Source organism: Trichoderma ghanense (genome assembly GCF_004382785.1).
Source record: "Trichoderma ghanense strain CCMA-1212 chromosome Unknown scaffold_16, whole genome shotgun sequence".
Classification (NCBI taxonomy): domain Eukaryota; kingdom Fungi; phylum Ascomycota; class Sordariomycetes; order Hypocreales; family Hypocreaceae; genus Trichoderma; species Trichoderma ghanense.
Window position 1 is genome coordinate 427,779 of NW_027395679.1, and position 25,428 is coordinate 453,206.

Here is a 25,428-nt window from a genome sequence, read left to right on the forward strand (position 1 = left end):
TGATTTTGAATGCTCATATTCGACGCAGCATGCATACACACCTCCTGGATAGGGATAGGACCTGCCCAGTTCTTGTCAACTGGCAGACAGACACCTTGCCAACACGACAGTAATAGTCGGCACGTATCTCGGAAGGCAAACCAGCCGCGGTAACATGGATATAGAACAAGCCGTTGTTGCGGCGTGCCGAGTCTACATCATCCCCCAGTCAGTCCTGATTTTTTTTCCCCCCCATTACGAGTTACTGAAAGAAATTGTCAACTCAAAGTCAGTCTGCGGAAGAGAAAGAGGAATGCACCTCTTCAAGCACCAGATCATGGGGACGCAGAGCGCTATGCCAGCAAACAGGCATTTGCTGCTAATGACGAGTCGTCTCCTTTCTTCCGCGAGGGGCTGTTTCGTCATTGAGGCCGGTGATTGTGCCGTATTGCCCCTAGAGTACACGGCTTCGTCAACATTCTTGTACCGTTGATTTACATGCAGCTCACGGCCAGACCTTGCCTATCATCTCGACCATGCACAGGTCTGCCTTCTTACATCAGTCGATTCTTATGTGAGCCATCCTTAAGCTCTAAAAGGAACAAGGCACATAGTCCAGAGGATAACAGCTATAAAGGCAAAGTAAATATCGCCCATGAAGCCATTAAACCGAGGTGGAATTCCTTATTGCTTCTGCGTTCTGGAAAAGCGAGGAGGCGTATCAGGGACGGGCTGCTCGATTTGGCCCCAAGATGTCATGGGAATGCCTGGCCACCGCGGAGAGAAGCGTGTCTCCTTCAGATGTTCTTCCCCAGCATGGACCGATTTGAGGCGGTCCTCTGCCCGTATCTGTGCTATCGACTCCATTCCGATCCGATGTGTAGATGATCTAATCATATTGGTGGAAGAATCCAGCTTACGACCATGGATGAGGTTGTCAAAATCAAACTTGGGCGGCTATATGCAGCAAGGCCATCCACACAAGCAAGTCTGCACTATGAAGCGCCATATACGAAACCCATCATCACAGCAGTTGACCAAAACTAAAAGGCAAAACCTCAAATTACTGTCCTAACAAACTCCCTTTTCAACACCTAAAAAATAAATCAAAAACCAGGGTATCTACAAAAAAACCAACCAAACCCTCACCCATCCCTCAAACCAAAGGCAACTCCTCCCGCTCCTCCTCCTCCTCATCCGGAAACCACAAGCCCGGCCACGCAAAGTCAATCGGCAGCCCCAGATGCTGCGGCTCGCGCTTCTCCATCTTGGCATCGTCCGGCCAGCACTCGAGGTCCTTTGGCTTGTGCACCATGATGAGGTAGTCCCAGCCATTGTCCATGTAGATGCTCCCGAGGTGCTGGGCGGTGCAGTTGGCCGCCGACTTGGTCACCTGGAGGTGCACCTCCGTGGACGGGACGAGCAGGTTGAGGAGCCGCGGCGCGCAGATGGTGACTTGGCAGCACTGGGCGTTGATGGCCCGGCACTGGCCTGGCTTGACGGCGAAGTTGCCGTTCTTGTCCTTGAGGTTGGGGATGTTGTCAAAGGCGATGTTGCAGCCGTCGACATGGGGCTCGCCAAATTCCCGCTTCAAGAGAAATTGTTAGGAGATTGTGAAGTGGAAGACGTGAGGGGGATGGAGAGAGCACTTACAGGAAGGCAAACGGAGACACGGGGCAGAGACAGCGCCGGCTTGGCGAGGAAGTAGTAGGGGTTGAGGCCGGTTTTTTGCTGAACTTTGAGGTAGCCAAAGTTCCTCTCGCTGTAATCGCTGCGAGGCTCGATGGAGGAGGCGGGCTTGATGGCCAAGGCGTCGCAGAGGGACGCCTGGATGATGGCCAGGATGGGGAGCATCCTGGCCAAGTTGCGAATGAGGCGATGCATTCTGAAAAATGTCACCGCAGAATGACAACGGATAATCGTAAAATGATTATGAGGCAAGTAAAAAGAGGCTCAAGATTGCGATTGCTAGAGCTTCTGGCGAGAGCTGGAGTGCAGAATATGTAGTGGGTAGAGTTGAGTTTTCTCTTTTCTCCCCTCTCAGGGGGGGAGAAGAGCCTTTTATATGCCTGACCATCCCTCACCTTTCCAACTGTGTCAAATCATTCCATGCCTGAAAAGGGATTTCATGGCTTGGGGGTACAAACGCTGAAAGTGATTGGAGTTCGAACCATGCCCATCCTGAAGAGGCTGTACTGGCATATGTGGTATAGCTCTATCGTCTGAGGACCGTGTCCAAAGAGTGGTATGAAATTGGACTGTAGGAAGCGAGTTGATGATTGGCTGTCAGTGTCTTTCATCAAGTAGTGTTGACTCTATAAGTGGCATATCACAAAGTGGCGGCCATCTAGGTCCATTGAGCGTAGTTGTCGCCTCAAAGTCAAAAAGCGAAATACCACCACTAACCCTAAGCATATTGGGGCTGTAGGATTTTCTCCCGAGGAGCGACACAATGGCATGAGAAAGACTCGTTTATTTCTTATGCTTCTAGTATCAGAACAGTAATAGCAGGCTGTAGTTTGACAAGCCCCAACTCGCTTGTGCTACTGTGCTCTTCTTAGTCAACTTCATGCTAGTCCACCTCCCGAGTACATCTGCAAAGCCTTGGACTTGACCGCTTCCAGCGCAGCAATGTACAGACTCGGCCCGACGCTGATTCTCGCAACCCCGAGGCCAGCAAGCTCACTCGTAGTCAGAGCCCCTGGTGCTCTAGACAGCACGACGGCAACCTTTCCGTCCAGCTCCTTGACCAGCGTCTTGACAGTCTCGCTGCTCAAGCCCTGTCCAGGGCCGCCCCAAAAGAAGATGGTGGTAGCACCAGCCTCGAGATACGCTTTGCCGCGTTTGATGGCCTCGGCTAGGCGAGTCTCGTAGCTCAGCCCAGAGTCCTCCAGCCGGAAAACGTCACAGCGCGCATTGAGGACAAAGTCCGGGGCGCCTGCAGCCTTGGCGGCGTCGAAAACACGCTTGAGCCGCGCAACCTGATCCTCAAGCTTGTAGAGAGATCCGGAGATGCCCTTGCCGAAGCCCGCCGACGGGATGCTGTCCTCAATGTTGGCGCCCGCAGCGCCGTACTCTACAGCCGCAGTGATGGCAGCAGTGATGTAGTCCCCGTAGCCGTCCTGGAGATCGACCGACAGGGGAAGGCCGGCCTTTTCCGCTAGAGGAGCGATGTGGGAGATGGCCTCGAGGTTCTGGAACATGGTGAGCTCCTCATCCTTGATGCCGAGGGAGGCGGCGATGGCCCATGAGGCAGTTGCTAGCGCCTTGACGGGCTTGGAGGATTCTGAGTTGAGGGAGACGATGGCGTTGAGGGAGGACGTGTCCCAGACGTTGGAGAGGACGAGGGGGGTTCCGGGCTTGTGGAGGGCTTTGAGCGTCTGGGCTGACTGATTGACGGTGGCCATTGTGGAGCGTGATGAATATATGAACGATGTGGTTGTGAATGATTTTGGATCAAAGTGTCGAGATGGAGCAAACAGGCAGCCTATATACTCCCTTGAAGGTGAGATTAGCAAGCAAGTTGAAGCAGTCACAGGCAACGGGTCAGAAATATATGAGAAATGACACGGAATCAATGGACAACATCCAGAGCAACACCAACATCACAATAGGCTCCAGCATTTTGTCACTCAAAGGGCGGAGTTATCGGACTCAGGCACGAACCAGCGATGCGACGCCAGCCATCGGGCTAAGCCCAGCTGAAGCCCAAGCACACACTCAATGCAATCCCGCCCCATTGGTTGACAGGTAGCAAATCGGCCTCGATTTGCTGCGAGCTGTTGAGGCGTTTTCTGCAGTGATGCAGGCGAAAGACGTGGCCCGCGAAGGCTGCGAACACGTATGGCAGGCAACGACTGAAAGGTGCAGCAACAGCGCAGCTAGGCTGATGATCTGGCCATTTGTCAGAGCTGTTTTGAGGCGGCTTGTCGGGATCGAGTCCGGCTGGTTCGGCTGGTGATGGGGGTTAGAGAGCAGCAGCCAATGGAGGGGGCGGTTGGCGATGAAGCAGATTCATTGGTGGTGATGGAATACGGAGGAAATGAAGATCAATGCTTACAGGTGGAGGAGGTGAAGGCGGTGATGGTTTCAATGGGGTGGCAGAATGAGCAGCTTGCAGATGACTAATGGTGCCAAGGTGAGGAGGCTACACACTCTGAGGCCGTTGCGGTGATGTTGCCTGTTGCATCTTCAGCGCATCGTGGCAGGGTATTGAAGTGGTTTTGCTCTGGTTGTCATAACATTGGGATGGGAACACGAGGACGGAGCCTTGCTTCATTGAAGTGTCTTGCAAAGATGTACCGTTGTCAGGTAACACGTTCTCAGCAGGATAACACTCGATCCGACAAGCAAATGAGGGCGGGATTCATGTGAAACCAAACGTAACCGCATCCTCTCCGAAACGGCAATCTCTTGGAACATTCCACGGCAGACGGACAGATGCCAAATGAAGCAGGGATGCCAGAGTCACCCATGTCCTGTAACTCATCCGGCAGCAGATCTCTAGAAATTCTCCCGTCCATGGCCGTGCGTCTCTCGGTATGTCACATCAGAGAAACAGCAGCCTACGATATATATAAGAGCAGGACGGCATCTTCCCACCATCAACCTCATCATCAGGGGCATCATCATCACCACCGCCATCTTGTCCATCCTTTTTCTCCCCTTCATCTTCACGGCATGCCCGTCTCCTGCCCGTCCCAATCCAGCAACCAGACACAAGCATCTCCAATTCTCAGATCCATCAGCCTCGGTCACGCAAACGGCTTAGCCTCACCCGCCGTGTCCAGCATCAGCTCCACACCAACAGCCAAGTCGGCATGCTTCTCGAATTTCCGTCTCCTTCGCCTCCATCTTTCGTTCCTCTTCGCCTCTGGTTCCGCGCCGGCGGAGCAGGAATGGAGCCTCAGATGCATTTTTACCGCCATTGCAAGAAAATGCCCAAACCAAAAAAACAACAGGAACTTGAGTCGCGTGACGAAGCCCCGAATTGCGTCCTAGTCCATCCACAAGCTGCTCCAACAAAGTCGAGACCGTCTGCTCATTCCGGCTTCCTCTGGCTTGTGATTGCTGATGTAATTCCCCCATCAATGACATCGTCACTAAGGTACATGTAGCTGGCCAGCGAATCATCATCATCTCCTGCTGCTCAAAAGGGGGCTTGCGTCACTGCAGAAACAAAGTAACTTCATCAAACCTTGGCATCTCGCGTATTATCCGTCGCCCGGTTTATTATTAGAATTCTGGAATTTAGATCGTATGAGATTGTGCCTTTGCACGAACAGATTAAGACCAAACAAATCCTTCTTCTTCTTCTTCTTCTTCTTCTTTCATTTCCTCTCTTGCCCCTGCCTGCCTTAACGGAGCAATTGCCATATCTCACTCGTCCTCGTCTATTCATACCTACCTATAGATTGCCCACTCCCCTGGCTCTGGTTCTTCTATCTTTCCCATTGTTGAACCTTGTTACTAATTTTAGTTTTTTTTCTCTTTTTCCTCTTGACTTTTCTTCTTCTGAATTCTCTACTTTCTCGTACTCTTATTGATCGATTCGTTCTCATCTTATCTTTCCGTCTACTATAGACCTTTCTTCGTCCTTCTTCCTCATCCTCCTCGACACCATCTTGCTTCCTCGACTCGTCGATTCAATCATCGCCACTTCATCGATCTCGGCACCTTGGATCATCATAACCGCACCGCTACCATGATCAGCGCCTCAGAACCCCAGGCGTCCAGGCTATCGGCCTATCTCTCACGACTGAATCCCGTCCCAGCCTTCCCCGAGTACACCGGCCCCTACAAGGTCGGCACAATCGACGTCGAGATCCCCGCGTCAGACCTCCCGTCTCCCGCCCCGCGACCCGACAACGCCGGCGACGTCGAGACGGTGCTGTTCCGCGTCTTCTATCCGGCGGTTGCCACGTCCAGCGAGAAGCTCATCAGCTGGCTGCCGGCGCCGCAGAGACACTATGTCTCGGCTTACACCAAGTTCATGGGCGTCGGACACACCCTGGCAGAGCTCCTCTCGTAAGTCTTGAATTGCTATAACTAATCGGTCAATCCCGGCTCTTGACTCTTGCTCACTCGAGTGCTGCAACAGATTCCTCCCCCGACATCTGCACTACACATCCATTCCCGCCCACAAAAACGCTGCTCTGGAATCCGCAACCACCGACAACCAGCGATGGCCCACCGTCATCTTCTCCCACGGCCTGGGAGGCAGCCGGAACTCGTACTCGTACGTCGCCGGGTCTCTGGCATCTCACGGAGTCGTCGTCTTCTGCCCCGAGCACCGAGATGGCAGCGCCGTCACCTCCTTTGTCCGCGTCCCCGGACAGTCCGGCCGTCTTTCCCGGAGAGTCATCCCGTACAACCGCATCTCGCATGATGTGTCGCCCGAGGTGTATGAGGCCAGAGAAGCGCAGCTGAGGATCAGACTATGGGAGCTAGGCCTGGTGCACGAGGCTATCCTGGCCATGGATGCCGGCCGAGAGCTCAACAACCTCAACCTTTCCACCCCGAGCCTCAGCCAGTTCGTCGGCCGCCTGCACGTCCACGAGCCCGGCAGCATCATCTTTGCCGGCCACAGCTTCGGCGCCACCACCGTGTACCAGTTCCTCAAGAGCACCTACTACGCCAGTGCTCCCGAAGTCGCCGCCATGGAGAAGCCGCTCTTCACCCCTGCCGAGGACAGCAACCTCCGGAAGCAGGTGACGGAGAAGAACGTCACCATGCTGCTGGACATGTGGTGTCTGCCCCTGCTGGCCCCCAACTCGGCTCCGCTGTACAACCTCCCGCTCCCGATCTACGCCGACGTGCCCTCCGCACCCGGCGGCACCGCGCTGCTGGCTGTCGAGTCCGAGGCCTTCTTCAAGTGGCCCGAGCATCTGCACGCCACGGCACGGCTGCTGTCGCCCGATCCGTCCGCCAAGGTCGTGACGCCGGCCATCTTTGAGCGGCCCAGCGGCAACAAGCTGCCCGAACCCAACTTCTTCTACGTCGCCAGCTCGGCGCACCTGAGCCAGTCCGACTTTGGCATCCTCTTCCCGCTGCTGACGAGGAAGATCTTCAACGCCGTCGAGCCCGAGCGCGCGCTGCGGTTGAACCTCCGGGCGCAGCTGCAGCTCCTCCGGGCCAACGGCATCCCCGTCGCGCGGACATGGATCGGGGATCTCGTCGACGGAGGCTACGTGGATAAGCTGGACCTGGCCAAGAAGCAGCGCTCCAGCGAACACATTGCCGCCGACGGGCTCAACGACGACAAGGCCATTTTCGATAGGAGCGGGAGCGGCCTCGTCGACCACTGGGTCTGGATCGACACGATTGGCTTGGGCGAGCCGGAGGAACAGGCCGGCGGCGAATCGACGACGGAGAAGATTGAGAAGAGCGAGGGGCAGATGAAGGGCGAGCTGGAGCCTAGCGAACAGGCTGCTGAGGCTGCTCCGACCAAAGGCATCAGTTTGCCCCAGGGCCAGGGATGGCAGGCGATATGAGTCGTGCTGTCATTACGTGGCTGGGGATGAAGGATGCTGATGATACCCGATGCACTTCTACACTGGGCCTGAAGAGACGGCGAAGTGTATAAACGCCTGAAAGCACTTTTTTTCTCTTCTTCGTTCTCTTGTCTATTACTGTGTTCATCTTCCTTTTGTTCTCATTGTCTGTCATCCTTTTTGTCTTTTGGGTCTCTGGACAAATGTATTGTATAACCTTGTTACAACGGAGTTTTGGTGGGCATTTGTTCTGTGAGCGTTTGAGTATAGGTACAATTGGATGGATTACGACGAAGCGTTGCGAGCAACAGTTTCCCGAATAATAGATAGACCGAGATATAGAACATACATATATCAAGGCACTTCCATTAACCTTTGAATCATGTCTCTGTATCATTATGCATTTTGGTCGGAAACTCACTTGACACAGACGCTGCTGCTCAACTATAACGTCAATGAAGCAGCATCTCCTAGAGAACATGTCCCACAGCTCCCATCGATGAACAACGTTGAAGGTACCCCGAAAGTAGTAGTCCTCACATCAAATGAACACTATGGCTCGAGATTATGCAGTCGCATACATTCATTATCCGAATCCCATCCCATTCCATTCTAAACACAGTATCAAAGAAAAGCAACAAGATAACCCAGGGCAAATCCCAACATGCCCAGCAGAAAACTCCCAAGTTAAAACGCAGAAATCCTCCCCGGGGCATATATATACTCCAACAAATTACATGTTACATCCGCAGAGTGAAATACACGCACTTCTTCCCCCTTGTTTCCCTCCCCCGAAATCAAATTCCGGGCCGTGATGTCCCCCCCAAGAGCATCTCCTTGCACACCTTCAGCCGCTCCCGCGCCTCCACCAGCAGCTCCGCGTCCGCCTCCTCGAGAATGTCCACCATGACGTCCAGCAGGTCGGGCAGGCCCTCGTGCAGCGCCGCCGACGCCCGCTCGTCCAGCTCGGGCAGCGCCGCCACGCTCGACACGTAGTCGACCATGCGCGCGTAGCTGCTGTGCCCCAGCTGCGACGTCGGCAGCGGGAACCCCTTGCCCGGCGGCCGGCCCAGCGCCTGCACAAAGGCCCAGATGGACAGCACGGCGTAGTACATGATCCACGGCCGGTGCGGGTCCGGCTCGTTGCGCACCGAGTACTGCACGGCGGCGTGGTGCTCCGGCGGGTGGTTGTGGTTGTGGTTGTGGTTGTGGTTGTGGTCGTGGTTGTAATGGTGCGGGCTGTTGCGGCGCCGCGGGTGAGGGTCGACGACGACGCGGTGCAGCAGCTTAAAGGCGTGCAGGATGGCGTGCCGCGTCGACGCCAGGCCGGACCACGCGCTCATGCGCTTGATGGCGTTGGCGTAGTCCCGCGACGACACCTTGCGGCCCAGCAGCCGCTTGGCGCCCGCGTAGACCTGGCAGTCGACAATGTCGGAGTGCAGGCTGATGTGCGCCAGGTGGTACAGCACCGACGCGCTGTTGATGGGCCCGTTGGGGATCCCGCGGTGGCCGGGGGCGTCCGAGATGGTGTCGGACATGGCCACGTCAAAGGTGGCCTTCCAGTTGTCAAACGCCCGAAACAGCATCTTGCGCCAGCTGTCCTGCGTCTCCATGGCCGGCGTGTGGATGTCGAGCCACTTGAGGTGCGTCTCGCGGTGGTTCAGGTGCCAGCCCACGCTCAGCAGGCCCGAGATGATAATCATGCGCCCAAACGAGTGCGTCTTGACCTCCTTGCCGTGCAGCGCGCTCTTGAGCCCGTCCAGGAACGACACCTGCTTCACCCCGTACATGCGGAAGTTGGCGTCCAGCTGCCGCACCACGTCGGGGCTGTTGGCCGCCCACAGGTTGTCGTCGCACGGCAGCGGCAGCCGGATCTCGTGAGGCGCCATGTCGGCCGCGTGCCCGAACATGGCCGCATGGATCACGTCGAGCATAAAGGCCGCAAACACCACCCGGTGCATCGACTCCGTCTCGGCCCATCGAGCCCACCACGTCCGCGAATCCAGCGCCATGTTGGGCGTCTGTCGGTCCGGGCCCAGGGTATCCGGCTCGGGGGGCGACTCGCTGCCGGTCCTGCCAATCAGCGGACTGCCGCGTCTGAGCAACGTCAAGAATGCAGGGTGGTAAATGTGCGCCCTCTCGTGAAACTTTCGAGAAGAGTACAGCTTCTCGTAGAATTCCAGAAGCAAGAGAGCCTGCAAGACCCAGAGGCTGGCGGGCGGTGCCGAGTCGTCAGAGGTCAATATCTCCCATCTTACGCAGGAGATGATGACGTCGGCAAAGGCGCCATACTCGGAGAGCTGACCCGACATGTCACGGCTGCGCAACGACGCGGCACCGAGAGACAGCATGACGAGGAGGAGCAGCACGGGGCATCGGTTCGGAGAAAAGGTGTGTTGGTGGATGATGGGCAGCCGAGGCGAGACAGTGTCCCAGAACTCCTTGAGACAGTCTCGCATCATGTCGAGATTCAGCGCCGGCATATCCCCGCCGCTTTCAAGAACCAGGTTCGGCATCAGCGGCTCATATCTCGGCTGCTTCTTGCGGAATGTCTGGAACCAGTGAAGCAGCTCCTGGCGCCGTGATTCGGTGATCCAGTCGTCGGACGACGACTCGGACAGCCGGTGCGGCTGGTCCATGGGCGACAGGCTGTTGAGCGATTCGTAATCGTAGTGGATGTTGTTATTGAACGTCGATTCCAAGCCGCCCTCCAGGAACGGAAGACTGGCCATGCTAAAGTCGTTGTACGTGGTCTGGGGGTCGAAGAGCCATGCGGCAAAGTTGCCCTGCGTCAGGGAGTCGTCGGAGGGATACCCGACACCGCCAAAGCCCACCATGGCCGATGGCTCTGGCAGCGCCGACGGATCGGTCGTGTAGAAGCTGGTCCTATGCCGCATCATGTTGTTCGAGCGGTCGTCGAGCGGGTGCGCCCACGTCGCCGCCTGATGGGTCGCCCGGTTCGCCAGCCCGTGGTTCAGCGGCGCGGGAGTCGGGGCCGTGTTGGACTCGGGCGTCAGCAGGATGGCGGCATCGTGAGGCCCGGCGCCAGTTCCTCCTCCTGCCCCTACTCCCGTCCCAGACCCGGGCGGCTGGCCGTACGACGATTGCGGCTGAATGGCGATGCTATGGCGGCGGTCGGGAGATTTGATAGCGTCGCCTGTGTCGAAGCTCGGGATTCGGTTCCTGGGCGTGTACGAGGCCGTGTGCCGCTTCTTGTGGCGCGACAGCAGGTCGAGGCGCACAAACTTCTGGTCGCAGTCGCCGACGTCGCATCGGTATATCTCCTTGGGGTTGTCTGGATCGCGGCAAGCGAGAAGGTCAGCTCAGCTCAACACCTCATACAACAATGGCAGCCAATTCACGTCTGCAGGGCCAAGGGAGGGTTTCCGTACGGTTCAGCTGATGGCGCTGCAGGTGCTCGGCTCGCGAATAGATCTTGTCGCAGCCGGCATGATCGCAGACGAACCTCCGCGGCGCGCCCTTTCTGCTGGCGCGCTTGTATCCCGAGGCTGCGGTGCCTGTGCCAGTGCCGGTGCTGGCGCTGGATCCCGAGCCCGTGCGAGTCGTCGTCGTCGTCAGGACACCCGCATTCGCGGTCTGTGGCGACTCCATCCAGGTCATATATTCATTGCTGGCCCCCGTCGATGAAGCCAGAGTGCATGGGGGGAAGAGTTGTGCGGTTCGTGCTCTGCTCTAGCAGCAGTCTCGCGTCGCCGCCTCTCCGTGTTGCAGTGCAGCGAACCCCAGCTGAATCCCCAGTCCGCATCGGGCACTTTTTCCACCTGAACCGTTGATGGAACACACGAGGAGCTGCTCAGAAGGGGGACCCCTTCCGTTGCGCGGGGACGAGCTGGGGAAGACTCCAATCCCACGTTGAGAACATATCCGGGGTGACCCCCACCGAGGCTGGGGGTGGGAGAAGGGGAGAGAATCTCGTGCGGTTTTTGGTGGTGTGTTCTGCTCCCGCTTATCAGATAAGCCGCTGTCGAGCCACTGAATTTCCGGGGAACTTGGGCTCTTATCGCTTCAGTGGGGGTCACCGCCAGCCAGCAGCCAGCCGTCCATTTCACTCCGAGAAACGGGGAAAAGGCGGTTGACATCTCTCTTCTACTTCGGGATATCGGCAACTAATGTCGTCGGATTTTCTCTTTCAGATATCTCATCCATGTGACGTGGTATCGGCCGTCCCTTGGGGACTAGCCGCCCTGTCAATCGTGCCTTGGCGCCATCTGCTATCGAATCTCCATCTCGAGTCACGATATTTTCCTTCAAGGTACGCTGTCACAAGTACCTACATACCTACTGGATGATGCTCCGTGCTCAATTTTCCATTTCAGTCAAGAGGAGTTTGCTCGCAGAGGCCCATGTTGAAGATGTTGCTAATGACATGTGCCGTTTCTACACTCACACATAAGTGATTCCTGAGGCGGGTCAGCCACATATATCTATATCCATCCATAAGGTTATCCGAGGTGACCACCAAGGGCAATGGACTATTTTGTCAGATGCGACTACTCACACGCTCTCTAGCTATCAAACCACAATCCAAAGCAGCCAGATGATAAGGATATAACCTATAACAGAAGCTGCACAGTTGAGATCCATCGCCAAACCTTAGCCTTCCCTTGGCTGCACCAAAGCCTCTACTGCGGGCAGTCAACTTGTTTGGTCCAAAAGTCGATTCCCCTTATTGAATCTCATCTACCCAAATATATACAGCCCATCAATCATCAGACCTGACCTCCACCACACTCTGAGCTACAAGGTCAAATCGTGAATCAAGAGTAAATTGCTCTTTAGATCTATCCGGTCCGAGAAGATGTATTTTTTCAACCCTCAAACGATCCATACATGGTATCTTCATTCCTCAACACAGCCCATCACCCTCTGCCATGACGACCCTTGCACTTCCACAAAGTTCTCTAACGGCCAACTCCCCTCCCATCAAACCCAAACACGACACGACCCCCCAGCCTCATGAAGCCTCAGCCTTCTCCTCCTCCCCATCCTCAAGCTTCACAGACTCAACAGCCCCATTCAGCCCGCTCTCCTGATTCTCCTCCTCCAGCATCCCCGCCGACGCCAAAAAGTGCTGCGCCACGTCATTGTGGTTGTTGAAGTTTGCCAGGTCCAGAGGCACATAGTTGCGCTCGTTGGCCAGCGCCGGCAGGGCGCCGTGTTCCATCAGGAGCTTGACCACGTCCAGGTGCCCGCCGAGAGCCGCCCAGTGAAGGCCCGTGTTGCCGTGCTCATTGGCGTCGTCGAGAAAGGTCTGCTTCTCCTCATGGGGTCTCTCATCGAAGTACTGGATGAGTTTGCGGACAGTCTCTGGATGGCTCTGGCGTCAGTCTCTTTTACCGCACATATCCTCCCGAGGGTCCCAGAGTCAGAGGACTAGGTCTCATATGGGAATATTGCTTCTCCCTTCTTACCTAAATGTCCGTTACCCGCCGCCATGTGTAAAGCCGTGGACTTGCCCTCATCCTTGGCGGCCAAGAGGATCTCAGCTGGTGACGCCTTCTCGCGCTCCGACAGCGTCTTCAGGGTCTCGACGAGATCCTCATTCTCTCCTACTCTGGCAAAGTAAATCACGTCGTCGATTTCGTCCGCTGTGAGATTCGGCGCCATGGTGATGCAGTGAGCTCTCTCTCACTCGTCTTTGGTTGCGAAAACGCTTGTATAAAATTTTGGCACATCTTGTTCTCGGTGGAGGGGACTGTGTGAGGTGTTTGCCCCGCGATTTTTGCACTGTGCAGTCTAGGGTAGTTGTTACCCTCGTTCTACAGTACATGCGACAATCAAGATGCCAAAAGCATCTGCTTCAGCTTCGATTCCAGCCATTCTGTGAGATTGCCTGCTTCATCAAGCCACTGTATTTCCGCCTTGATACCCATCATCAACATAACCTGAAGTTCATGCTGAAGCTCGAGCGCATCGGGATCATCTACTATATCCTTCAACTTGTCTAGCATTCCAGCGGCGAGTTTACGATCCCGCACTGAAAGAGCCGAGATTGGTTCACGGCATTCTGTGGACGAGATGGAGGTTCTGGAGCTTCCGCTCTGCTCGGATGATTGGCTGTTCGGTGGCTGTAGATCTATCGGAGTTGGCGTTGCCAACGAATCAATGCGAGTCTCACGCTCTAGAAGATCCTGCGATTTGATTCCCAGCCAGCGTATTTCGGGAGTTGCTTTGTTCGTCTCCCGAGATGCAATATCCGATCTGAGGCGATAGTGGCGGAGGATGTTGATTCCATCAGGATCGTAGTCAGCCAAGACAAAGACTGGAACTTGCGGGCAGTTGAAGCGAACAAGCTGTAAGAACGAGCATGTAAGCAAGTCCGGGTATCCTTTTGCCTTTATGCCTCTAGCCTTAGCTGCCATGCCAGTAGTATGATGATCGAAAAGGGGAACATGCCGTGATGAGCACCCCTGGGCCGACAAGCGACGTTTGCCAAAATGATCGAGACGTCAATGAGCGAAAGATTGCCTTGTATGGTTAGTAAACAAACCGAAACTCTCAAAAAGATGAAGCTCAAACGTCTTTTTCAACAACGAGGATCCATCTGATGCCTTCGCAGTTGATTGCTTTGATTGATCCGGTTGCCGGCAATGATATTCCCTTAGCCGTCAGTCAGACGCAAAAGAAGTGATCAACGCCTCTCCAGAGAGGTTGTACGAACCGCATTTCCAGTAGCAGGACCAATCACTGTATCGTCGTGGAGGTAAATGCGGAGAGGCCCTGAGAAGACCCCCTTGGAAGATGCAACCTGGTCTGATTAGTTCAATCCCGGAGACACGCCACTTGACGTACAATGTTCAGGTCATCACGTTGGACATTGAGCGCAAAGGCAAGGTTATCCACCAGTTCATCCACCGTTCTCTGCTTCGAGAAGAGGCCCTGGTGCTGGTAGAATATGTGCCTGCTCCGTCAGGACAGCCAAGTTAAGATCTGGATAGCCAATTGGAGCCACTGGAAACAAACTGACCGCTTGGTCAATACGGTTCCCGTGACCAGGGCGTCGTGGGCGAGCTGCAAGATGAGCAGGATCCGGGCTTGAACGGGTTCAGAATTCACACGAAGAAAGCACAACACCGACCCAACTCGCTTGAGCAATGGCGCGTACCGAACTTGGTGGCTTCCAGAGCATTTCTGCCAGGGAAATGGACCTTTTGCGGACTGTTGCCGGAGCGGTTCAGGACAAAGTCAATGCTGAGCTCCCTTCCTTCGGCCAGGCAGTCCAGGATGTCCTCCAAGATGGACTCGATGCGAGAGATGACGGTCCCTGCGGGTGCTGCCGCTGTCACTGGCCGGATAATAACCTGTCGTCCGTCCCGAGTTCTGTTCCGATCCATGATTGGCTTTGGAGCCCGATCACAAGCAAGATGTCGCACTGTCGGAGTCTTGTGTAGTCCGTAAAGTCAGTGTGAAGTGTCAGACGCCAGGATCCGAGCAGGTGCTGCCAGGTACGAATACGAAGACGACGGGAAGGGGCATCCATGAGCTGTTGATCAGGCGGGTTTAGCGCTAGCATCCACTAACGCGGCGCTGGAAAGGGACCTTGATCCGTCCATTGGATGTCACTGCCAGCGCCAGGCACAGGTACCGGTTCCCGCAATTCAGTGCCTGGAGCGGCGTAAAGGTACAATCGAGTACAAGCCAGGCTTTGCAACGCCAAGCTCCAGCGCATCGCATGTGAAAGCACTGGGGGGGGACAAATCCAATTCGGCAGCCATTGACTCCCGCTCCTTATAAATCTGTCGATACTCCTCCACAGCCAACTGACCACTCGACATACGCAAGCCACCATCAATATGGCAACAGCAACAGGTCGAGACATTGGCAACGGCAGCGCAAAGTCTCGCAAGCGTGCCTCTGACGATGGCGACAGCTTTCCCAAGCGGCCCAGGCTCGAGGCCAAGACGGACCTCACGAGATGGAGAGTCAAGGACGACGACAGCCGCCACACGTGGCACTATCTAGCCGACGACAAGGCAGCTGCAGAGTGGCCACAGAGCTATGCAGAGAAGTGGTATCTGAACTTGCCCTTGGTATGTCCTCGCCCCCCCTAGCCGCCGGGAACGATCGAGAATCGAGAGAATGTGGTAGATGGCAGCTCACACACCGGTGTCTAGGATCTCCCTGCCCTTCCGAAACCCGAAACACCGCTCCAAGCTGCTGAGAACGGCCTCACCTTCTTCGAGAAGCTTCAATTGCCATCTGGCCACTGGGGCTGCGAGTACGGCGGCCCCATGTTCCTCCTCGGCGGTATCGTCATTACTTGGTACGTTACCAAGACGCCGATTCCCGACGCCTACGCGACCGAGATCAAGAACTACCTCACTGCACGAGCCCACCCCGAAGATGGCGGTTGGGGGCTTCACATCGAAGGCGAGAGCACCGTGTTTGGCACCGCCATGAACTATATCGTTCTGCGTCTGATCGGAGTGGACCCCGAGGACCCTGTGATGGTCAAGGCGAGGGCAACTCTGCACAAGATGGGCGGCGCTGTCAACGCGCCTCACTGGGCCAAGTTCTGGCTCGCAGTGCTGGGCATTGTGGACTGGGATATCGTGAACCCTGTACCCCCCGAAATCTGGCTGCTGCCCGACTGGGTGCCGATTGCTCCCTGGCGGTGGTGGATTCACATTCGACAAGTGTTTCTGCCCATGGGATACATCTATTCAAAGAGATGGAGCTGCGAGGAGACGGACATTACTCGGGAGTTGAAGCAAGAGCTGTTTGTTCAGCCTCACGCCGAGATTAAGTGGGCAAGCCACCGAAACAGCATCTATCCGATCGACAACTACCATCCCAAGTCGTGGCTGCTCAACTCGATCAACTGGGTCCTCGTCAACGTGTACAACCCGTATCTCCGCTTCAACTTTATCAAGGAGAGAGGAGAGCAATGGGTCAGCGAGCTCGTCGACATGGAAGATGCAAACACCGACTATGCATGCCTGGCGCCGGTGAACGCGCCGATGAACACGCTTGTGTGCTATATCCGGGATGGCCCTGACGCATACACCACCAAGAGACACATTGAGAGACTAGACGAGTACCTGTGGGTGAAGGATGAAGGAATGCTGTGCAACGGCACAAACGGCGTCCAGTGCTGGGATACTGCCTTTGCTATCCTTGCGGCGATCGAGTCTGGGCTGCACGTCCAAGAACGCTGGAGGCCTATGCTGGTCAAGGCCCTAGAGTATCTTGATAGGCAGCAAATCAGGGAGAACTGCAAAGACCAGGAAAAGTGCTATCGACAGCCCCGAAAGGGCGGCTGGCCATTCAGCAACCGGGATCAGGGCTACGGCGTGAGCGACTGCATCTCGGAGGCGCTCAAGGCCGTCATCCTTCTGCAGAAGACGGAAGGTTACCCGCAGCTGTTGGAAGACCAGCGCATCTTTGATGCCGTGGACACGCTGCTGCTATACCAGAACGACAACGGGGGTGTCTCGTCATACGAGGCACGAAGGGGTGGCGAATACCTGGAGATGCTGAATGCCGCAGAGGTGTTTGGCAGGATCATGATTGAATACGACTATCCCGAATGCACGACTGCGTGCGTTACAGCATTGTCGCTGTTTCACAAACATTGGCCCGACTACCGGACCAAGGACGTGAAGCTGTTCATCAAGAGAGCCACCAACTGGATCAAGACGAACCAGAGGCCCGACGGCAGCTGGTACGGGAGCTGGGGCATATGCTTTACGTACGCTGGCATGTTTGCGCTGCAGAGCATGGCGGCCATTGGAGAGACGTACTCCAACAGCCAGATTGCCAGGGCGGGCTGCGATTTCCTGATATCCAAGCAGCGGGAGGACGGCGGATGGTCTGAGAGCTACCGGGTGAGTACATTGGTCCCTACAAACGGGCTTTCCCGTGATGTGAGCCCCCTTTGCTAATGCACACGCGTTTGAATTCTAGGCTTCCGAAACCATGACATACGTCGAGCACGAATCGGGATCCCTGGTGGTGCAAACGGCCTGGGCGCTCATCGGGCTCATGGCGGTGGACTATCCCGACGTGGAGAAGATCAAGAAGGGCATCCGGCTGATTACGAGCCGGCAGCAGGCCAACGGCGAGTGGCTGCAGGAGGCGATTGAGGGCGTCTTCAACAAGTCGTGCATGATTTCGTACCCCAACTACAAGTTTACGTTTACCATCAAGGCGCTGGGAATGTTTGCCAAGAGATATCCGGACGAGAAGCTGTAATGATTTATTTGATTTGATTAATTTTATCGCGATATGAGTGAGTTTGATGAGGAAGATGCTCTGCCATGGCGGCTAATTGACTTGACATTGCTGCGCTGCTCCAAGCTTCCCCTTTGTTTCCCCTTGTTTTTTTCTAGACGTTTCTATAAGCCCGCCAGTTCAACGCTTCCACGTGGACCAGATATCAGCGACAAAATACATCTTCATTCAGCGTCTTTTCTATAATACTATTGCTGTACCATTGGATGAGCTCCAGAAACATCATCCGTCATTAATTCATTCATCGCCTTACTCTGGTCACCTCGTTCTCATACAAATTGGTTGGTGACACCCAGCAAACGAAACAGTGGGGCAGTGACGAATTTAAGCTCTGGAGCTTCGAATCCCCGCTAAAGCTTGAACCTCACAGCTGCTTGCCTTGTCGGCCTTCAACTTCTGCCGACTGACCATCTCTTTGATCTTCATCCTCTCTTTACCTTTACTATATCCCTTCTTCCTCACCAGCAGCTCTCAATATCTCCATCTACCGATACGAGAAGCCACAACGGCATCTTTTCATAGTGGACCAAGCCAACCATGTCGTACGCAGCAGTGGCCCAGCAGGGCCTCAAAGCTGTCGAGGAGAGCGACTGGAACACGGCCGTCGAGAAGCTATCCGAAGCCCTCAAGAGCTCCCAGAATCCCGCCTGGCTAATCGCCCGCTCCAAGGCCCTGGCCGGCCTGGGCCGCCCCGACGCCAGCCTGGAGGACGCCGACCTGGCGTGGCACATGGCCGTCAAGCGCAGCAAGAGGGAGCTCATGGCCAGCGCCCAGTACCGCCGGGGCGTGGCCTACTTCCAGCTGAAGCAGTACGCCAACGCCGACTACTGCCTGCTGCACTGCATGCGGCTCACTAAGGGCGGGCTGGCGGTGCCCAAGGAGGATCCCTTTCTGCAGTACGTGGACGGGAACGGGTTCTGGACCAGGAGCGCGGACGACGCCCTTAGGGCTGCGCAGCAGGAGGAGGCGGGCAAGAAGAAGCTCAACGATCTCGGGGCGCTGCAGGGCTCTGGCGAGAGCGATCCCCTGAGGGCCCAGATGAGGGAGTGGCGGATGGCGAGCACCATTGCGATTCAGGCCCTCAAGGCGATGGAGAAGCTGCCGGCGGACGACCCCGCGAGGAAGCTGACGACGACGCTGATTCCGGAGCAAAAGGATCTCGTCGACCACGGCCCTGAAAAGGCCACTTCTGGAGAGCCTGCCTCGGCAAACGGCGCTCAAGCAAAGGCTGCTGCTCCGGCGGCGGCTCCTCCCGCGGCGCCCAAGGCTGTTGATCCCAACGAGCCGCCGTTCCGCATGCAGGATTTCCAGAGCGACAGGAACATCACCGTGTCCATCTTCTCAAAGGGCGTCGACAAGGAGAAGCTCAAAGTGCAGTTCTCCGAAACGTCGGTCCATCTGGATCCCCTGGTGTACTCCAGCGGCGAGCAGAAGGAGTTCCATCTTGATCTGTGGGGAGAGATTGATCCCTCCAACTCCAAGTACATGGTCACGCCAAACAAGGTCGAGCTGAGCCTGGCGAAGAAGACGGTGGGCAGATGGCCGGCTGTTCAGAGCGATGGGGCCCCCAAGAAGGCTCCGCTGCCCAAGCCTGAAGTCGCCGCGGCAGAGTAAGTTTTGTTTCGTTTTATACGCCTCGCACATGGGGACATTGTCAGGCTAATTATGACTGCTTAGATCCGTCAACAGCACCGCCCCAAAGACCGCGGACACGAAGCCAGCGACGGCCTACCCCACGTCTTCACGCACAGGACCCAAGAACTGGGACCAAGTGGGCGCCGAGGAGAACTCGGATGACGATAAGGACGTCAACGCCTTCTTCAAGAAGCTGTACAAGGGCGCCACGCCCGAGCAGCAGCGGGCCATGATGAAGAGCTTCACGGAGAGCAACGGGACGTCGCTGAGCACCAACTGGGACGACGTCAAGGACAAGAAGGTGGCGACTGTGCCGCCGGATGGCGTCGAGGCGAAGAAGTGGGATTAAGTAGCAAGTCTGTTGCTTTTGCTATGGCATAGGGAGGCGGATTATGGATTAGGGATGACGATGGTGGTGATGTTGTCCCAAGGGTTTACATGCACGGCGCACGAAAGGGTGAAAAAGGGTTTGCTTTTATTTCAGTTATCTGGTGGCGAATGACTGCCACTTGCTAGGCTGCTTCGGATGAGTTTACCAGAGGTTCTCTATATCGACACCACAATCTCTGTTGTTTCGTCTCAATAATCATTCCACGTTGACAATGATATGTTGCTTCGTGGATTGTCCGCTATCAACTCATGACGCTCCCACATGTCTCACATCATATATGCAGTAGTTTAGAACCGCCTCACTCATCAATCCCAGGATCAATCTCCTTGAGCCTCCTCACCACATCCCCATGCCACGCCGACTCCCTCAGTTCCTGCTGCGCCAACCCCGGCGTCCACGGCACCTCGCCGCGATACTTTTCCGCCAACCCCTTTGGTATATGCGCCGCCCTCGACAGAAAGTCCTCGGCAGCAATGTACGCCCCTCTAAGCCACCTCTCGCCACCAGCACTCGCGCTCGCATTATCAAACGCGTTCCGACCATGCAGCACACGCAGGTTATCAAACAGGACGCAGTCCCCCGGCTCCATCTTGTGCTCGTACACGGCATCCGGATGGTTAATCAACTCAGAGAACACCTGCGCTGGCTTGATCCAACTACGTATATCCTTGACGGGACTCATATACCGTCCCTGAAAGGGAGGCGACCAAAAGACGTTTGTGAAGCCCGCCGCGTTACCCTCGAGCACGCGCCGTGAACTAAAATAGTGAAAGCCGTGCTTGGCATACTGATACGGAACGTGGTGCTCGGCCAGGGGCGCGAGGCGATGCCGCGAGGCGTACGGCCAGAGGAGGCGGCCGACGCGCTCGCCGTCGCTGAAGAGCGACTCGCCGCCCGCGCGGGACGACTCCATGCAGTGCAGGGCCTGGATCATGGGCGGGGGGTCGAGGTACAGCAGGTCCTGGTGCAGGCCGAGGAAGCCGTTGGTGTAGGCGACGTTTTCGGCGTCGGGCTTGGCGCGGACGTCGAACGTGCGGCCGTAGAAGGTTTCTTTGAGGTTGGCGATGCGGGAGGTGATGTGCTCGATGGAGGAGGGGTCGCGGGGGACGTTTCTGAGGAAGACTATGCCGAGGCGGCAGAGGTCGACGATGGCGTCCCAGAAGGCGGGATTGGGGTCGTTGGGGTTGTTGTCGGGCCGCATGAAGGCTGCGTAGTCGATGTGGCGGATGTGCTGGGGGAGGATGTGGCGGTCCCAGTACGTGACGCCTGTGCGGCGGAGGATGGAGCGCTGCCGGGGGAGGGTCACGTCTTCCATTGTCTTGCGCTTGAGGGACAGGTCGATGGATTCCCAGGGGAGCAGCATGATGTGCTTCTTGTCATCGTGGTCGCTGAAGCGAGGAATGTCCCGCAAGAAGGTGATTTCCAGGCCCTTCTTGGTGGGCTTGACATGCTCCAGGCCAATGTCCACGGGGATCTCGACGGACGAAAACGTCTTTTGGCCGGACGACGGGTCTCTGCAGCGCGGACACGAGCAGCTGTCGCGGATGGTGGCGGGCTTGAGCGTCCTCCGGCCGTCTTGCGTGGCGGGATCCTCGACGAAGAGGAACTGATCGGTCCAGGCTACCGTCACGGTCCCGCGAACTGAAGAGGACGTCGGGGATGCGTCTGTGAAGGTGAAGCGGCGGGCTCCGCGCGGGATTTCGAGTTTGGGCCATGAGCGGGATGCAGAGGTTTGCTGTGTTGCTTGTTGGGCTTGGGCTGCTGCTTGCTTGGCGAGGATTCTTCGCTGTTGGGGTCTGTAGCTTGGTTGTGATGCTGCTACTGCTGCTGCGTCGTCGTTGTTCTTCTCTGCTTGTGTTTCTGGTGAGGTCGTTTGCTGGCGATATTTGGAGTGTCTCTCGCTGAGTATCTTGGAGAGAGAGGGCGGTAAGTTTTGAGAGTGAACTGTGCGGATGAGAAGAGGATGAGCTTTTGCTCTTGATGAGCCGGCGGCTCTGGCCTGCGCTGTGCGGGCGAGGGAGAACATGGCTGGCTACCCAAGATTGCCCTCACTCAAAGAATGAATGAGTGAAAGAAAAGTACAGCAGTGCGGAAAGTCCTCAACTTTGGCCCTTCTGGCGTGGGGAAAATCCGGGGTAAAGCTGAGAGGCTTTCAGGCACGAGTCGTCAAAAGTGGCATGTCGAGGCAAAAAGCCTTTTGCGCTAATAAATAGGCTGGGAGTGAGTGAGTGGGTGTGGACCGAGGCACAAACTCCGGCTTTGAGTGCTTTGTGGAGAGAGGAATGTGAGGAGCGTCAAAGTGTAAAGTGCAGAGGAATTTGTGGATGAAAAGTGAGTAAACGATGAAAAGTTAAGCTGTCGAAGTCGGCACCTTGCTGGGTCTTCTCTTTGGTCATTTTCCCTGCGATATTCACAAGCTTCCTGCCATCACCGCATCTTGGATATGAATGACCTCGGTCCAAAGGAGGCTGCCCGCTCTCCGTCTGGCATCAACCGTTCAATCACTCACGTCGTTCGAGTACCATTGGCAATTTCCCATGATTTCAACGTTTGGACAATTGAGGGTGTTGTGACAGCTCGTATTGATTGCTTCAAGTTATCTCTTCCTTTCCAAGCACCAGCTCAGTCTGTAGCTTGATCGTTCCATCATTACTCGTGTACAGAAATCACACATTATCGCTGACATCTTGTCCAATCCCAATTCCCTGCAATGCCTCCAGCATAGTCATCGTACAACGGACAGACAGAAGAAGAAAGTACCCGCAACTTGTAACCAACGCCTCACCGATTTCGATTGCTCGACCATCTCTTCACCATGACCTCCCTGACCTTGTACAGCTTCATCGCCTCCGCCACACCCGTCTTCAGCGCCTCGTCAAACTTGTGAGGAGGCGGCACGTCCACGTAGATCAGCACCAAGCTCTTGGTGACGTGGGACAGCACTCGCACGACGCTATGCAGCCACGACCACGGCTTTCGCGGGCCCCGTCTGCCCTGCTTCTTCCACCACTCATCCGAATACGACGGGATCACAATCAATCCAAACTCGGCGTGGTCAAACACCGGACCTCTGGCGTACAGCAGCCAGTCGACGCCGAATTTGATGCCTGCTCGAGGCACCCAGCCCAGCGACCGGAAGTGATGATACACGGCGTAATGGACCAGGAACCCGTCATCCGGCTCCAGATCAGGCTCGTCTGGGCCGTTTCGGGGAGGAAAGTAAGAGTATTGCCGGAATAGACGGAACAGATCTTGGCGCGACAGCACTCTGCCAGACGCGGGGTCCGTAACTTCAAGAACACCCAGACCAAAGGAGAGGAAGAAAGCCTCTTCTGGCATTAGCTGGAGGTGCTCCTTGTTGATGATGGGATCTGATACGGGCACGCTCGCCAACGGCAGCTGGGGTATGGCTTGGCCATTCGACCCGCCATGGCCGTTGACTTGAGATGGCTGGGAAAGCGATACGGGCGGAGATCGATTGGGGCTCGGGGGGTCAGATGCTTTGTATGTGGCCGATTCCACCGTGGGCGAAAACCGCACGCTTTTTCTGCGCTTTAGCTCCGTGCTGCCCACGCCATCACTAGATGAGTCTACGGAGCGGTCATCCCTAAACAGCTCCGGGCTATCCGTCGCGATGGGGGTTCGGGGCTCCTCCGACTCGTCAGTAGACGACCCGTGATGGGAGGAGAGTGTCAAGGACCCGTTTGCCTTGGATTTGAGGGCAGTCTTTACGGTGAACTTGACGATGTCGGCAGCCGAGTTGGGCAACGCCAGAATTTGCAGCGGACCGACGGGAGGTGCAAACGAGGATACAGGTACTGGGGTTGGCACCGGCAGTGATACGACTGCGGAGTTTGGGAGTGCGAGGAGTTCCAACGGGCCAACAGGTGCAAGGGGAAGCGAAGGAAGGGGCTCTGGCACGGCCGCCTCTTGTTGTATCTCCCGGGCTTTCTGGGCCTTTGCCTGCTCGGCCTTTTTCCCCTCCAGGGCACGAGATGCAGCCAGCCGCTCCTCGTCAAGCTTCGTCTTCAGAATGGCTTCCTGCTCAAGTCGTGCACGCTCCCACTTGGCTTGTGCTCGCTCTTCTCGCCTCTGCTGCGTGAAAATCTCGCTGACGTGGGCTTCCTGGATTCCTCGCTGGACCTGCTCCCTCTTGAGCCAATTGGGCTCACTGCGACTCAGGTTACCCTTGCCATAGAAGCCTTGCTCCCACAAGGCCCTCATGGACTTTTCATCCTTGATGTGCACGGAGATGGTCGTCTCAGACCAGACGCCGTGGTGGATCACGGCGGGCTCTGCGGGCGGCGGGCGGAAAACCTGACCAAACCATGCGTAGGCAATGTGCAGTAGGGAAACGGGATTGTTGGGGTAGAATGCTGGCAGGGGAAAGGTCCGGATGGGTGCAGGTAGCGCGTAGATCTGGTGGAGAGATGGACCTCTGGCTTGCTGTTTCGCAGCTGGAGCTGCAGACGAAGCTTCAGATTGGGCCTTTGCGTTGGCCTTGGGACCTTTGGGAGTAGGTGAAGCCGTCCCTACCAGAGGGGGCTCAGTATGAACTTGCGTCTCAGCCATCTCGGACTGCGTTCATTTTGGCTGGATCTGCAGCACTCGAGTCAGTTTCAGTAGCTCCAAACAGCGTGCATGGGATGATGGAATGGCAAAAGAAGAAAATTTCCATCGCTGAATCAGATACCGTTGTAGTCTATAATCAAGAGGCAATCACAGAGGTCTCCAAATGAATGGTCGCTCTTTGCACAAATGGTGATCATCATGACAGCAGGATGGGAATCAAGGATAAAAGCTCCGGCTGCTGCTCCGGCATCTGCCCAGAAATCAGGGCACGCATATTGGCTGCCCTTCACCTTGGAAGAGCTGGAGAAGCAGCCTGAGCAGTGGGATGGTCAAGCCAAATTGAGGCTCTGCCATCCGAAGAACTGGTGAAGTGCCATGGTGGACAAATACATGCGTGTGGGAAAAGAACGAAAAAAAAAAAAACAGATTCGACTCACCTCTCTCAAGCCATGGCCCGGTAATCACGACGCTGCTCTCGCAGAACGAGTCCAGCTGGATCTCGTCCAAATATGTTCCAGAAAGGCAATGAGATGAGGTACCAGTCTGGGAACAGCAGACAAGGCGAGTGCCGCGGCAAGTTTTGCTTCTCTGCTTCTTGGATATTTTTTTCAAGATAAGAAGAGGGAAATTTTTCTGCGCGCCGGGATGAGGATTTTCTTCGGCGGTTGGTCGGAGAAAGCCGCCAACCGGATCCGATGGGGCTCTGGATGCCTGGGGCGCCAGGCGCCATTTTCATCTGGTGGAAGATTCTGTGTGTGTGTGTGACCTGCAGTGGCTGGACGCAGCGTAGCGGCATTGCGCAGGGGCGGCGGCTGGAGGGTTACCGGCGGCTCAGGGCACGGTGCAGGGCGTCCCAGGCACCGCAAGCCCTGCAGGTTGCCCTAACGCTGCTCGACAGGCCCTGAAAGATGGGGCTGCTCTACGAGAACAGGTGAAGGCCCTCCATTCGTACTGTATATTGCGATGGATTTGAGGGGTTACTAGCAGTATATAATCTGAAGTGTCATGTCTTCTGAACGAAGGCAGCTCTGGAATTCGTTTGAGGGGAGCTCTGTCGCTTTGTGCGCGCTTGTAAGCGCTCAACTGACAAGCAGCTCGTGATAT

The 25,428-nt window shown here is 56.0% G+C and overlaps 10 protein-coding genes across 10 annotated transcripts; 3 read left to right on the forward strand and 7 right to left on the reverse strand.

The window, feature by feature from the left end:
- Positions 1-1,135: 1,135 nt before the first annotated feature.
- CCMA1212_009420 (uncharacterized protein) lies at positions 1,136-1,863 on the reverse strand (the record flags this gene model as incomplete). The annotated part of the gene is made up of 2 exons (XM_073706504.1): positions 1,136-1,567; positions 1,633-1,863. The coding sequence occupies 2 exons, from the start codon at positions 1,861-1,863 to the stop codon at positions 1,136-1,138; spliced, it is 663 nt and encodes a 220-aa protein (XP_073555040.1).
- A 683-nt stretch (positions 1,864-2,546) lies between these two features.
- CCMA1212_009421 (uncharacterized protein) lies at positions 2,547-3,386 on the reverse strand (the record flags this gene model as incomplete). The annotated part of the gene is made up of 1 exon (XM_073706505.1): positions 2,547-3,386. One exon carries the CDS (start codon positions 3,384-3,386, stop codon positions 2,547-2,549), a length of 840 nt encoding a protein of 279 aa, XP_073555039.1.
- Positions 3,387-5,683: 2,297 nt separating this feature from the next.
- CCMA1212_009422 (Platelet-activating factor acetylhydrolase) lies at positions 5,684-7,472 on the forward strand (the record flags this gene model as incomplete). The annotated part of the gene is made up of 2 exons (XM_073706506.1): positions 5,684-6,006; positions 6,080-7,472. The coding sequence occupies 2 exons, from the start codon at positions 5,684-5,686 to the stop codon at positions 7,470-7,472; spliced, it is 1,716 nt and encodes a 571-aa protein (XP_073555042.1).
- Positions 7,473-8,269: 797 nt separating this feature from the next.
- On the reverse strand, positions 8,270-11,093 carry CCMA1212_009423 (Zinc finger protein klf1; the record flags this gene model as incomplete). The annotated part of the gene is made up of 2 exons (XM_073706507.1): positions 8,270-10,767; positions 10,865-11,093. 2 exons carry the CDS (start codon positions 11,091-11,093, stop codon positions 8,270-8,272), a joined length of 2,727 nt encoding a protein of 908 aa, XP_073555041.1.
- A 1,354-nt stretch (positions 11,094-12,447) lies between these two features.
- Positions 12,448-13,100, reverse strand: CCMA1212_009424 (uncharacterized protein; the record flags this gene model as incomplete). Its single annotated transcript, XM_073706508.1, has 2 exons — positions 12,448-12,800; positions 12,905-13,100. The coding sequence occupies 2 exons, from the start codon at positions 13,098-13,100 to the stop codon at positions 12,448-12,450; spliced, it is 549 nt and encodes a 182-aa protein (XP_073555036.1).
- Positions 13,101-13,270: 170 nt separating this feature from the next.
- Positions 13,271-14,827, reverse strand: CCMA1212_009425 (Meiotic recombination protein rec12; the record flags this gene model as incomplete). Its single annotated transcript, XM_073706509.1, has 5 exons — positions 13,271-13,786; positions 14,155-14,241; positions 14,286-14,394; positions 14,461-14,527; positions 14,599-14,827. The coding sequence occupies 5 exons, from the start codon at positions 14,825-14,827 to the stop codon at positions 13,271-13,273; spliced, it is 1,008 nt and encodes a 335-aa protein (XP_073555035.1).
- Positions 14,828-15,249: 422 nt separating this feature from the next.
- On the forward strand, positions 15,250-17,687 carry CCMA1212_009426 (Lanosterol synthase; the record flags this gene model as incomplete). The annotated part of the gene is made up of 3 exons (XM_073706510.1): positions 15,250-15,523; positions 15,608-17,320; positions 17,400-17,687. The coding sequence occupies exons 1-3, from the start codon at positions 15,287-15,289 to the stop codon at positions 17,685-17,687; spliced, it is 2,238 nt and encodes a 745-aa protein (XP_073555038.1). The 5' UTR covers positions 15,250-15,286.
- Positions 17,688-18,263: 576 nt separating this feature from the next.
- CCMA1212_009427 (Protein SGT1-like) lies at positions 18,264-19,710 on the forward strand (the record flags this gene model as incomplete). Its single annotated transcript, XM_073706511.1, has 2 exons — positions 18,264-19,336; positions 19,404-19,710. 2 exons carry the CDS (start codon positions 18,264-18,266, stop codon positions 19,708-19,710), a joined length of 1,380 nt encoding a protein of 459 aa, XP_073555037.1.
- A 340-nt stretch (positions 19,711-20,050) lies between these two features.
- Positions 20,051-21,778, reverse strand: CCMA1212_009428 (Gamma-butyrobetaine dioxygenase; the record flags this gene model as incomplete). Its single annotated transcript, XM_073706512.1, has 1 exon — positions 20,051-21,778. One exon carries the CDS (start codon positions 21,776-21,778, stop codon positions 20,051-20,053), a length of 1,728 nt encoding a protein of 575 aa, XP_073555044.1.
- Positions 21,779-22,533: 755 nt separating this feature from the next.
- On the reverse strand, positions 22,534-24,324 carry CCMA1212_009429 (uncharacterized protein; the record flags this gene model as incomplete). The annotated part of the gene is made up of 1 exon (XM_073706513.1): positions 22,534-24,324. One exon carries the CDS (start codon positions 24,322-24,324, stop codon positions 22,534-22,536), a length of 1,791 nt encoding a protein of 596 aa, XP_073555043.1.
- Between the last annotated feature and the right edge of the window lie 1,104 nt (positions 24,325-25,428).